General features: G+C 42.7%; 1 protein-coding gene across 3 annotated transcripts in view; it reads right to left on the bottom strand.

Annotated features, from left to right (window-relative positions):
- Nucleotides 1-12,756, bottom strand: part of EPHB3 (EPH receptor B3) — a 138,509-nt gene that overhangs the window by 21,982 nt on the left and 103,771 nt on the right. For all 3 annotated transcript variants that reach the window (XM_039358656.1, XM_039358658.1, XM_039358657.1), the window contains 5 exons: nt 8,651-8,986; nt 6,442-6,566; nt 3,719-3,887; nt 3,520-3,625; nt 146-198 (listed from right to left, as the gene is read on the bottom strand). In XM_039358656.1, coding sequence (XP_039214590.1) covers nt 146-198; nt 3,520-3,625; nt 3,719-3,887; nt 6,442-6,566; nt 8,651-8,986 — 789 coding nt within the window. The remainder of the gene's footprint in view (nt 1-145; nt 199-3,519; nt 3,626-3,718; nt 3,888-6,441; nt 6,567-8,650; nt 8,987-12,756) is intronic.

Here is a 12,756-nt window from a genome sequence, read left to right as displayed (position 1 = left end):
GGAAACACATTAAAATTGCAAGATTCTTCCCTATAGCTCTTACAATAAAAAAAAAAAAAACGCTCCTGACTTATATGTGATTGTCTTTAGTCCGGTCTACCTGGTTGAACTGACACACATGGGGTGTGTCCCAACTGATACTCACTGTATTGCTGCAGTTTCTCAGTGTACTCCGATTCGGTATTGTTTTGCTGCTTCCTGACCAAGAAAGAGAGGAAGAATCACCCACAAAATCAGAGCTATATTGAACTGTAATGGCTTTCATTACAATTTCTCCAGAATTTAAGCCCTGATTTTCAAATTTCAAAAATTTTGATCAAATAACAACAACAACAACAACAACAACAACAACAACAACAACAACATAATAATAATAATAATAATAATAATAATAATAATAATAATAATAATAATAATAATAATAATGGCATGACAAAGTAGCAACAATGGTGCATTGGAAGATCTGCAAAAAATATCATTTGCCTGTAAGCAAAAACTGGTGGGATCATAAAATAGAGAAAGTCATAGAAAATGATAAAATTAAACTGCTCTGGGACTTCAGAATTCAAACAGACAAGCACCTGCAACATAACACCCCAGACTTAACAATTGTCGATAAGAAAGACAAAAAAGTCTGGATAGTGGACGTGGCAGTGCCTGGAGACAGCAGAATAGACGAGAAAGAACTGGAGAAGATAACAAAATACAAAGACCTACAAACAGAAATAGAAAGACTGTGGCAAAGGCAAGCAAGGGTAGTACCAATAGTAATAGGCGCCTTGGGTACAATCCCAAAACAACTGGAGCACCACTTGGACACCACTGACATTGACAAATTTGCCATTAGTCAATTGCAAAAGGTGGCCTTACTAGGAACTGCTTCCATCTTGCGATGATACCTGTAATACCATTAAACATCCACATCTGCCTATCCCAGGTCTTGGGTAAGGACTCGATAGGTAGACAAAAATGCCAAATCCAATCTGAACATTTGGCTGACTGTGTGATGATCCATCATCATCATCATCATCACCACCATCACCCTCACCATCACAACAACAACAATAATAATAAAGTTGGAAGGGATCTTGGAGGTCATCTAGCCCAAAAAGTAATGGAAAATTATGGGAAGGAAAAAGGGCAAAAGAGAAAATTTGGGTTGGGAAGGGGAAAAAAAAAGGTGTTGAATTCTAACTATCTTTGGCACAATAGAAGATAATAGCTTTACAACCTCAACTTTTTTACTTTTATACCATAGTATACACACTAGCCATTTCTATAACAACAAGTCTGTCTAATCAACAAAAACAAAGTCAAAATTTCATCCCCCCCCCCCCCGCCATCACAAGCACACAGTCTGGAAGCAATTTCCAAATTGAAACAAAATGAAATATATTTTCTTCTTTGGATAAAAGAATTGATTTAACCATCTCTGCTTTTCTTTGCTGTGGGAAATAATATATATTTATGTTTGCTCATTAATATTTATAGACTGTCATAATTCACATTAATAAAATCCAGTATTTTCTTTCAAATTTTTTAACCGTTAAGGGGGAGGGGGGAAACCTTTTTCTAAATGTTAAAACATAACTTTTTCTTTAAAAACCTTTCTAAAATCAATAAGTTCTAACACATCTTTGTTTTTAAACTTTACTCTCTTTTTTTAACTTCCTCTTAACCTACGGACGTTAAAATTCACTTTCAATGTAATACCTTAAAAACTTCAAGGATGACTCCAGCTTTATATATGTAAAGGAGGGGAAAAAAACATCCTTCATTTTCAAACCCACTTTATATAAACCCTGATTTTCAAATCGCAGTTCATGTACCAACAGCTAGATTTCCACAGCCTTGCTCTGGGGAGCTACCGTGTCTCCAAAGACGCAACAGCTACACGGCTGGCAGTGTTTCTCAACCTTGACCATTTTAAGGCATGTGGACTTCAACTCCCAGAATTCCACAGCCAGCATTGCTGGCTGTGGAATTCTGGGAGTTGAAGTCCACATGCCTTAAAATGGTCAAGGTTGAGAAACACTGAGTCACCCAACCCTGCTTATTATGCCTGCATGGAGCAACTGAGAGTCTCTTTGATGAAGTGGTTTGCACCATGGAGGAGATGCAATCCATTCTGTCTGTGGAAGAGACAGCGCCCTTTACCTCACAAAGTAGCCATGTTGCCTCAAACCGAAATCGGGCCATTGGGGCTACAGAAGGCATCTCAAGGGCTTCTCTTCAGCGTCCATCAAAGCTTCCAAGGTTGGACATGGCCCAGGCTTCAAAACGCCCCAATGTCCCCCAGCCTGGAAGACCTTCACTTCCCTGACACACCCTGCAGATAGCTCTACAGAGAATCCTTGACTTACAATAGTTTCTTTAGTGACCGTTGGAACTTACAACAGCACTGAAAGAGATGATTTATGACCGTTTTCCACACTTACAACCGTTGCAGCCTCCCCATGGTCACGTGATCAAAATTCAGAGGCTTGGCAACTGGTTCACACTTATGACCGTTGCTGTGCCCCAAGGTCATATGATCCCCTTTTGTGACCTTCTGAAGGTCACAAAGTCAATGGGGAAGCCAGGTTCATTTAACCGTGGCGCTAACCTAAAAACCGCCATGATTCACTTAGCAACTGTGGCAACAAAGGTCGTAAAGTGGGGCAAATCTCGCTTAACAAATGTCTCACTTAGCAACAGAAATTTTGGGCTCAGTCACGGTCCTAAGTCGAGGACTACCAGTATAGCATTTGCCAAGCGCTGCCCAGCCTTCTCCCACTGCCCTTCCCCGAACCAGATTGAAAGGTTTTAGAAGCCATGAGGTTACACTACACATCTGAAGGGATTCAAACTTTCTGAGGAGCTTTGACCACAATCAAAAGTAGAGAAGTCCCAGCTAAACCCACGAGACTGAAGATTTGGGTCGAGTTCTCAGAGCAGATGGTCTCTAACTATTATTATTATTATTATTACTATTATTATTATTACTACTATTATTATTACTATTATTATTATTATTATTGATCATCACACAGTCAGCCAGATGTTCAGACTGGATTTGGCATTTTGTCTACCTATCGAGTCCTTACCAAGGATCTGGGATAGGCAGATGTGGATGTTTGATGGTATTACAGATATCGTCGCATGATGGAAACAGTTCCTAGTAAGGCTGCCTTTTGCAATTGACTAATGGCGAATTTGTCAATGCCAATGGTGTCCAAGTGGTGCTCCAGTTGTTTTGGGATTGCACCCAAGGCGCCTATGACTATTGGTACTACCCTTGCTTGCTTTTGCCACAGTCTTTCTATTTCTATTTGTAGGTCTTTGTATTTTGTTATCTTCTCCAGTTCTTTCTCGCCTATTCTGCTGTCTCCAGGCACTGCCACATCCACTATTACTACTACTACTACTATTACTACTACTAAGTTGGAAGGGACCTTGGAGGTCATCTAGTCCAACCCCCTGCTCCCGTTCCTTGAGCTCTGGTGCCCAGGTAGCCCCAAGCCCTTCAAGGGATGGTACCTGAAGCAGACGATGGCGATCACCACCACCGCTATCACAAAGACGAGTCCTGCCGTTGCTGAGCCCACAATTAGCGGAAGTTCCTGGAAGCTCTTGCTACTGGAGCCTGTTACGGGTGGGATGAGACCAAGAACAAGAGTGAGCGAAGGAGAGAAGGAGAACGGGGTGGAAGAGGAGGGACAAATGACAAATTGCATACCATCATCAACCAGCGTCCGAAACTCCATGGGAAAGCTGTATTGGCCGTATCCTGCCACTGTCCGAGCCCTGACTTGCACTACGAACGCAGAGTTAGGCTTCAGTCCTTCCAGGCGCACCGTGTTCTTCTGGCTGGTGACGGTGTTGGCAATGCCATCAGTCTGGCCTTGCTGTGAAAAAGAGGAAAGAGGCATCTCAGAACCGAATCCAGCCCTTCCCTACTGTTTGTTGGGCAATGGACTGAACTCTATGGTTGATCTGTCTAGTCCAGTGTCAGCTGCCACCTTATGCTTGCTTGTGCTTTGCTACCATGCAGTGACAGTCGGCCATGAACAATGGGGAAGTGGATGGGAGGGGCAACACCTGGGGGAAAGCGAAAGTAACTGCTGTATCCCCCAAGACCCTGCCTCAACGTCAGCTGGCTGGGAGAAGAAGGCAGCTACATACCAACCTAGACTTGAATTGACTGTTCCGAAAAACATCTTGCTTGAACATGATTGGTTATTGGAGAATCAGCGATGAGAGGCGGTTAAGGGAGGGAAAAGTTGAATTTAAGGATTTTGGTGCGTGATTCTCTATTCTCGCTATGCATTACACATGACTTCTAATAAAACTATACCTTTTTCAACAAGTGGAGCCAAGAGTTGCTTCTATTTAGAGGTTTAAGTGGTGGCAAGTCTGACACGCAGCTTTCTTTAATCTGGACGTTTAGACTTTTGATCTGGGACTTCTTGGATCCACGTCATGTATTTGATTACTGAGCTACTGCCTCCTTTTAAAGCTATGGTTTTAATAATCAGAACAGGCAAGTTATCCAGGCCTGTTAGCGACTGGATGGATGTATCCAGGTCTTTTAAAGACTGGGTTTATGTATTTGGGTAGACTGATGGATGTATTTGACCAGCACATTTGTTTTTTATTAAGGTCAGGATTAGGATTGGGGTTTAACTTTGTTGATATGGTTTTGGGGACTTCCTGTCTCATACAAACCTGGCCTGTTTTGTGTAATTTTTGCTTTCATGTGCAAGCCCAGGAAAGTGAAGTGGATTGGGTAAGCAGGCTGTGTGTGTCTTTGAATGCAGCCAATGAATCTTCATTGAAGGAAGAACAGCAAAACTATTCAGGATTATCCATAACTCTCCTTTTTACAGATTTCTGGGTAGTATTTGGAAAATGGACACACTCAAAGAACTGTGCTTTGCTAATAGACACTTCACCTTCAGGTAGGAAATCTTCCTACCTTAATCATCAACTTCATCATCACCCCAGTCACCACCACCATCTTCATCTTCTTCTTCATCATCATCATCATCATCATCATCATCATCACCATCATCAGCTAAATAATGCTGCCAGTTGTTGGAAGAACACCAAGTATAGTCCTCTAATCATTCTGATAACAACCCCCAAGAAGCATGCTTACAGTATCTCATAACCCGCATAGTATAAATAGAAATCTGGAAATAAAAAAAATTCTGATAGAGATAAGGTAGGCAACTGACAGCTATAGCCCTTACTTCTAGAATTCCATGAAAAATATTGATTGAATCCTTGGTAAAGCTTTCCTTTCTTTCCCCTAGTCACCTATTCTGCTTGAGAGAGAGACACACACACAAACACACACACAAAGAGAGAGAGAGACAGAGAGAGAGGGAGAGAGAGAGAAAGAGAGAGAGACAGAGAGGGGAGAAGAGAGAGAGAGAAAGACAGATAGAGAGACAAAGAAAGAGAGAGAAGAAGAAGAGAGAGAGACAGAAAGACAAAAAGAGAGAGACAGAGAGAGAGGAGAGAGAGAAAGATAGAAAGAAAGACAGAGAAAGACAGAGAGAGAAAGACATAGAAAGAAAGAGAGAGATAGAGAGAGAGACAGACATACAGAAAGACAGAGAAAGAGAGAGAGAGAGAAAGAGAAAGACAGAGACAGGGAAGAAGAGAGAGAGAGAAAGAAAGGCAGAGAAAGAAAGAGAGAGAGAGATAGACATACAGAAAGACAGAGAAAGGGAGAGAGAGAGAGAAAGAGAAAGACAGGGAAGAAGAGAGAGAAAGACAGAGAAAGAGAGACAGACAGAAAGACAGAGAAAGAAAGAGAGAAAGAGAAGAGAGACAGAGAGAGAGAAAGACAGAGAGACAGGGAAGAAGAGAGAGAGAGAAAGACAGAGAAAGAGAGACAGACAGACAGAGAGGGGGAGGAGAGAGAGAGAGAGAGAGAGAGAGAGAGAGAGAGAGAGAGAGAGAGAGAGAGAGAGAGAGAGAGAGAGAGAAGCTCTTAGAAAGAGGAAAAAGCAAAGTTCAAGAAAAGATTCTCCCACTTCCTTCCAGCTCTAGTCCCAGCCTTGAAAGAAAGTGGCCCGTGATGATAGAAAAAAGTAGAAGGTTTATCATAATCTAAGGCAAGGGTCTTCAAACTTGGCAACTTTAAGACTTATGGACTTCAGTTCTCAGAATTCTTCAGCCAGTCATGCTAGCTGAGGATTTCTGGGAGTTGAAATCCAAAAGCCTTAACAGTTGCCAAGTTTGGAGATCCCTGATTTGAAGGACTGAGGGAACGATGTGAATTGGGGTCCTTCTGGTTCCCAGGTCATGGGCATCAGCTGCAATAAATCAGTGCCACTCTTTCACCTCTGACTGAGAAGAGAAGCCCACTAAGTGTCTATTAGGAGGAGATGAATTTGTCTGGGAGAAGCCCTTGCTGGGACTCTGCTCCTACCAGGAAAAGAAATTTACCTTCTCAAAGTACTTGATCTCATAGTCCAAGATGATCCCGTTGGGCCGCTTTGGGGGCTCCCAAGAGAGGGTCATGCTACTTCCGGAGCTGCCGTGCAGATGCATTGTGGGAACTTCCGAGGGGGCTGCAAAAGACGGGTGGGACTCGTTAGCATTTCTCTCCATCTCAGTTAAAACAAGTCCCTGCTCTTAACAACGCCACGATTCTCCTGGCAACAGGAGATTCCGTGCATGAATGCTGGATTGGTCATCTAGAATCATTTCTTCTTTGCCATCTTCCAGTGTTTTTTATGAGTTGAATAATAACCACAACTGCGAAGCTCAATGGGCTCTGAAGTAGACACCTGGCTGCTTTAATACCACTGAACGGCCACGCCACTTCCGAACAGCATTCATTTCACTGGGCCCAAAACAGCAGTGTGATGCCATCACATTTGCTAGGAGAGTCCCTCTCCAGGAAGGCCTACATAAGCTAAGACTATGGAGAGAAGAGAGTATCTGTGTTTCAGGGTTCAACTGTGGGGTCCTTGGTGCTCTCTGAGCTTGGAGGTTCTCATGCAGACGTTTCATTATCCAACTAGATAACGTCATCAGTGCTAGGAACCAATAGAAGAGAGTCTTTATAGCTCAGGTTTGAACTGTGGGGACCTTGGTTGTCTCTGAGTTTGGTTATCTTCTTGCAGACATTTCATTACCCAACTAGATAACACAATCACTGCTCGAAGGGAGTGGGGGTTTGATCTCTTGTTTATATACTAGTAGCTTGCTTTATCAGCGAATCAAGGGACTGTCAACTCAAACAAACAAGCTAATCATAAACAGCCTAATCAAGAACACTCCCACCAATACCAAATGGGCAAGCCACTAGTATATAAACAAAGAGCAAACTCCACATCCTTCTAGCACTGATGATGTTATTTAGTTGGGTAATGAAAGGTCTTCAAGAACACAACCAAGCCCAGAAAGCACCAAGAACCCAGAGAAGTCACCTCACGTTTGGACTACTGCAACGCGCTCTACATGGGGCTACCCTTGAAAAGTATTCGGAGACTACAGTTGGTCCAGAATGCAGCCACGCGAGTGATAGTGGGTGCTCCTCGATACACCCACGTTACACCTATCCTCCGCGAGCTGCACTGGTTGCCTATTGGTCTCCAGGTCCAATTCAAGGTGTTGGTCATTACCTTTAAAGCCCTATATGGCTCAGGGCCAGGCTATTTGCGAGACCGCCTACTACCTCATAGTTCCCTACGTCCGGTTAGATCCCACAGGCTGGGCCTCCTTCAGGCCCCGTCGGCCAAGCAGTGCCATTTGGCGGGGCCGCGGAGGAGGGCCTTCTCTGTGATGGTGCCCACGCTTTGGAATCAGCTTCCCCCGGAGATTAGGACCGATCCCACCCTGTTGGTTTTCCGTAAGCTGCTTAAGACCTGGCTTTTCCGGCAGGCCTGGGGTTTATAAAATCTGACCCCTGGATGATTGTTTTTGTATTGTTGTTTGTTATGTTTTATGTGTTTTTTATTGTTAGCCGCCCAGAGTCCTTCGGGAGTGGGGCGGCTTATAAATTTTAAAAATAAAAATAAAATAAATAAATAAAAGTCTTCTTATTCTTCTAAAATTCTTCTTATTTTTCTCCTCCCGCATAGATCTCAATATTCTTCTCAAATGCTGGCAGTCTACATCAAGGACACTAGTTATATTTTTCTATCAGTTGCTAGAGAATTGCATTTTCAAATTTGGGGAGCTTCAGAAAATCAGAGCTGTTGTAACTTGATAAAAGAAGAACTACACATATGTAACAGCTTTGACTTGTAGGATATCTTTCTCCTTTCGTTCCATCTGTTATTTACTTGCTCATTTTATTTCATACAGGTCGAGGTATCCAAATTCATTTTTTTTTTTTAAAAAAAGATCAACCTTGGAGCTGGGCTGCTATGCTAAATGTTTAGACAAATGGAGAAAAGAACAATTGTTTGCAATATCACTCGCATTACCTCACTTGTAAATACTTCAAACAAAATTAACAACGCATTTGATTTGTTTGCAACAAAAATCCTTACGTTAGCTCAGAATTTTAATGCTATCTCCCAGGACTTTTTTTTTTTTTGGCAGGAAGGAGATTCCTAACTTAATCCAGCGGGATCTGCACCGGTGCAATGGGGAAGGTTCCAGGGAGAGAAAGAATTATAGTATCCTTCGCAGAAGTACTCACCTGCCTGATTGGTTGTGATGTTGACCGAGGCAAACTGGGGGTTTTGCAGACTTTTGCTGGAGACGCCGTTCACTGCTTGGATTTCGAAGGTATACTGGGTGTGGGCCATCAGGTTGCTGATGTAGATGTGCCTCTCGGTCAAGCCGAGTTGGCGGGGGACAAACTCCACGTTGTCGTCGCAACGCATGCACAGCCGGCGCTCCACGCTACACTTCTTGCAGATGATGTTGTACAGCAAGTCATCTCTCCCGCCCGAGTCTCGGGGTTCGCTCCACTCCAGCACTAAGGACGTCTCGTTCACGTTGGAAATGACGCTGCGGGGGGCTGTGGGCACGCCTGCAAGGAAATCAAAGGTCCTCAAGACGCCTCCAACTTCCTCCCCCCCCCCCAAGTATCACGTGTGCGTCTGAGTTGCTGGAACTCAGCAGCCAAATGGTTGGCTTTGCAAGGCAGATGTTTCCTTAGAGCAGCACGAGTGTGCCAGGGATAAATCTGGACTATCGATGTGAGGGATGCAACAATGATTTGCAACAATGGACACATAAAGATACGACAGAAACAATTTAATCAGTCAGTCAGAATAGAGCTGGAAGGCACCTTGGAGGTCTTCTAGTCTAACCCCCTGCTCAAGAAGGAGACCCTATGCCAGAGGTCCCTAACCTTTTGGGCACCAGGGACCGGTTCTGTGGAGAGAGGTTTTTCCATGGACCGGAGGGGGCGTGGTTTTGTATGCTGCCTGCATCCCGCGGATGGGGCTTTGCTTGTTTGTCGGACCAGTTGCTGGCATGCCGCGGACCGGTATTGGTCCACGGAACGGGGGTTGGGGATCCCTGCCCTATACTATTCCAAATAATAATAACAACAACAACAACAATAATAATAATAATAATAATAATAATAATAATAATAATAATAATAATAATAGTAAAGTTGGAAGGGACCTTGGAGGTCATCTAGTCCAACCTCCTGCTCAGGCAGGAAACCCTACACCATTTTGGACAAATGGCTGTCCAGTCTCTTCTTAAAAACTTCCAGTGTTGGAGCATTTTCTGCTTCTGGAGACAGGTTGTTCCACTGATTAATTGTTCTCACTGTCAGGAAGTTTCTCCTTAGTTCCAGGTTGCTTCTCTCCTTGATTAGTTTCCACCCGTTGCTTCTTGTCCTGCCTTCAGGTGCTTCGGAAAATAGCTTGACTCCCTCTTCTTTATGGCAGCCCCTGAGATATTGGAACACTGCTATCATGTCCTCCCTTGTCCTTCTCTTCGTTAAACTAGACATACCCAATTCTAGCAACCATTCCTTATATGTTTTAGCCTTCAGTCCCCTAATCATCTTTGTTGCTCTTCTCTGTACTCTTTCTAGAATCTCAACATCTTTTCTACACCGTGGTGACCAAAACTGGATGCAGTATTCCAAGTGCAGCCTTACCAAGGCCTTGTAGAGTGGCATTAATACTTCACGTGATCTTGATTCTATCCCTCTGTTAATGCAGCCTAGCACTGTGTTGGCCTTTTGGCAGCTGACAAATGGTTGTCCAATCTCTTTTTGAAAACCTCCAATGATGAAGCACCCACCACTTCTGAAGGCAAGCTGTTCCACTGGTTAATTGTTCTCACTGTTAGGGAATTTCTTCTTAATTCCAGATTGCTTCTGTCCCTGATGAGTTTCCATCCATTGTTTCTTATCTTGCCTGCTGATGCTTTGGAAAATAGGTTGACCACACTCTTTTTTATAGCAACTCCTCAAATACTGGAATACTGCTATTATGTCACCCCTAGTCCTTCTTTTCTTTAGATTAACCACACCCAGTTCCTGCAATTCTTCGTATGTTTTTGACTCCAGGCCTTTAATCATCTTAATTGCTCTTCTTTGCAATTTTTCCAAAGTATCAACACCTTTTTGGTAATCTGGTGACCAAAACTGGATGCAGTATTCCAAGTGTGGTCTGACTAAGGATTTATAAAGCGGTACTAATATGTCACGTGATTTTGTTTCTATGCCTCTGTTTATACAACCAAGGATTGTATTAGCTTTTTTGGCTGCCGCCGCACACAAATGAATGGGGCTGGTATTAATTTAGATTTAACTTTATTTCCTTCTCCTTTCTTATCTCCTGTCTTGTTTGACTTGGTATTTCTTCCTTCTTTTTTGTTCCTTGTGTAATACTGTTTACCTGGAAAGGCGAAATCTGTGCCCAGAGATGGGCAGGTTTTCAGCTGTGGAGGGCAATTCTTTATTGTTAAAATGACCATTTTGGCCACCAAAACCACAATGGCAGAAATAAAATTGTTAGCCTTCTAATTTTTGTGGGGAGATGGGGTTGTTGCATTTTTAAACTAAATCCCAACATTTCTAAAAGTTTTGCTAACTTGCCACCAGATTTCACACCCCCGTGAACTGGCACAGGGTGTGGAGGGTGGAGGGTGAAACTTGATAGGGAGCTTTTTAAAAAATTTGAAGCATCTTGCTTTTGTTCTGGGGTGTGCAAAAATAGCCTTTCACAATCTTCATGCTATTCACAGACTGAGGAGACTGATGGAGATGAAGAGCACTTCATTACCTGCTCTTTGGATTAAGGCAGTGTTTCTCAACCTTGACAATTTTAAGGCATGTGGACTTCAACTCCCAGAATTCCACAGCCAGCATTGCTGGCTGTGGAATTCTGGGAGTTGAAGTCCACATGCCTTAAAATTGTCAAGGTTGAGAAACACTGGATTAAGGCAACATTCAATAGTAATTCGGTTAGGGTAGGGTTTCTCTTCTAAGTGACTTGCTTCCCATAATACTGAATAAATAAAAATTGTAGCTTATATTGCTTGCTAGAAACAAACAATGGGCCACCTGATCCGGAAGGAATAAGGACTAAAAGTTGATTGCTTCAGTAATAATAATAATAATAAAAAGATCCACTTGGAAGCCAGGTCTTCATTTCTGCTTGTGGAGAACGTTGTGCTAATATTTTCCAGGGAAACGGCGCAGGAGACGATTAAAAAAAAAGCCTTAACTATGTTGGATTATATTGATCTTAATAATCCATATGACCTCTGTAAAAAGGGAGATACATCCCCCCTGTCTTTCAAACTGAACTCTAAAGTCTTTCCAAATTTATGGTATACTTTTATTTGAATCATGGAAAAACTGGCCATAAAAAGGCACCTTTGGCTAGCATTTGACATGATTTATGTACCTTTCTCCTCTCCAAACAACTTTCTGAAGCTGCTTTGCAAACATTCTGAAAATCTGGGCAGTGGATGTACATTTACGTGAATATCTGCCTTGCTTTCAAAAATGAACGTTGAAGTCTCTTTTGAGACATGTTTCTCTACTGGTTATCCCCTCCTTTTAGGATTTATTTTTTAAAAAAAAATTGTTTTCCAGTCTAGACCAGTGGTTCTCAACCTTTTTAATGCCGCGACCCCCAACCGGTCGTAAGTCGAGGACTACTCAACCGGTCGTAAGTCGAGGACTACTCAACTGGTGCAGCACCATTTGCAGAATGGGACTTTTGGCGGGCTCAGCAGGGCAGAGACAGCCTGGACAATTCCTATTGGCTTTTGAAAGCCAATAGAATTAGACTCTATTCAAGAGAGTCTAGTCTATTGGCTTTCAAAAGCCAATAGAATAAAAGGGAGTAGCACAGCTAAGGAAAAGGGGGAAAAATGGTAGACTGCGTTGTTTGGCGACCCCCATGAAATGGTCGTTCGACCCCAAATGGGGTCCCGATCCACAGGTTGAGAACCACTGGACTAGATTGATATTCTCGGCAATCTTACATTCAGGTTTTAATAGACTCGACTGTTTAATTTCTCAGGCCAGACAAACCCACCCAGTCGAACTATGTTTAACTACTTTCCAATTTTCCCATCTCAAACAGACAGCACAACCTTGACTTACAACCATTCATTTAGTGACTGAAGCTATCTCAGCACTGAAAAAAGTGACTTATGACCGTTTTTCACACTTACGACCACTGCAGCATTCCCATGGTGGCGTGATCAAAATTTAGATGCTTGGCAAAACTGACTCATATTATTATTATTATTATTATTATTAATAATAATAATAATAAGTTGGAAGGGACCTTGGAGGTCATCAAGTCCAACTCC

The sequence above is a fragment of the Crotalus tigris genome, unplaced genomic scaffold (assembly GCF_016545835.1).
Source record: "Crotalus tigris isolate CLP2741 ecotype Arizona unplaced genomic scaffold, ASM1654583v1 scf7180000019052.340009, whole genome shotgun sequence".
Lineage (NCBI taxonomy): Eukaryota > Metazoa > Chordata > Lepidosauria > Squamata > Viperidae > Crotalus > Crotalus tigris.
Note: the sequence above shows the minus strand (reverse complement) of the source record. Positions and strands in the feature narration are given on the sequence as shown.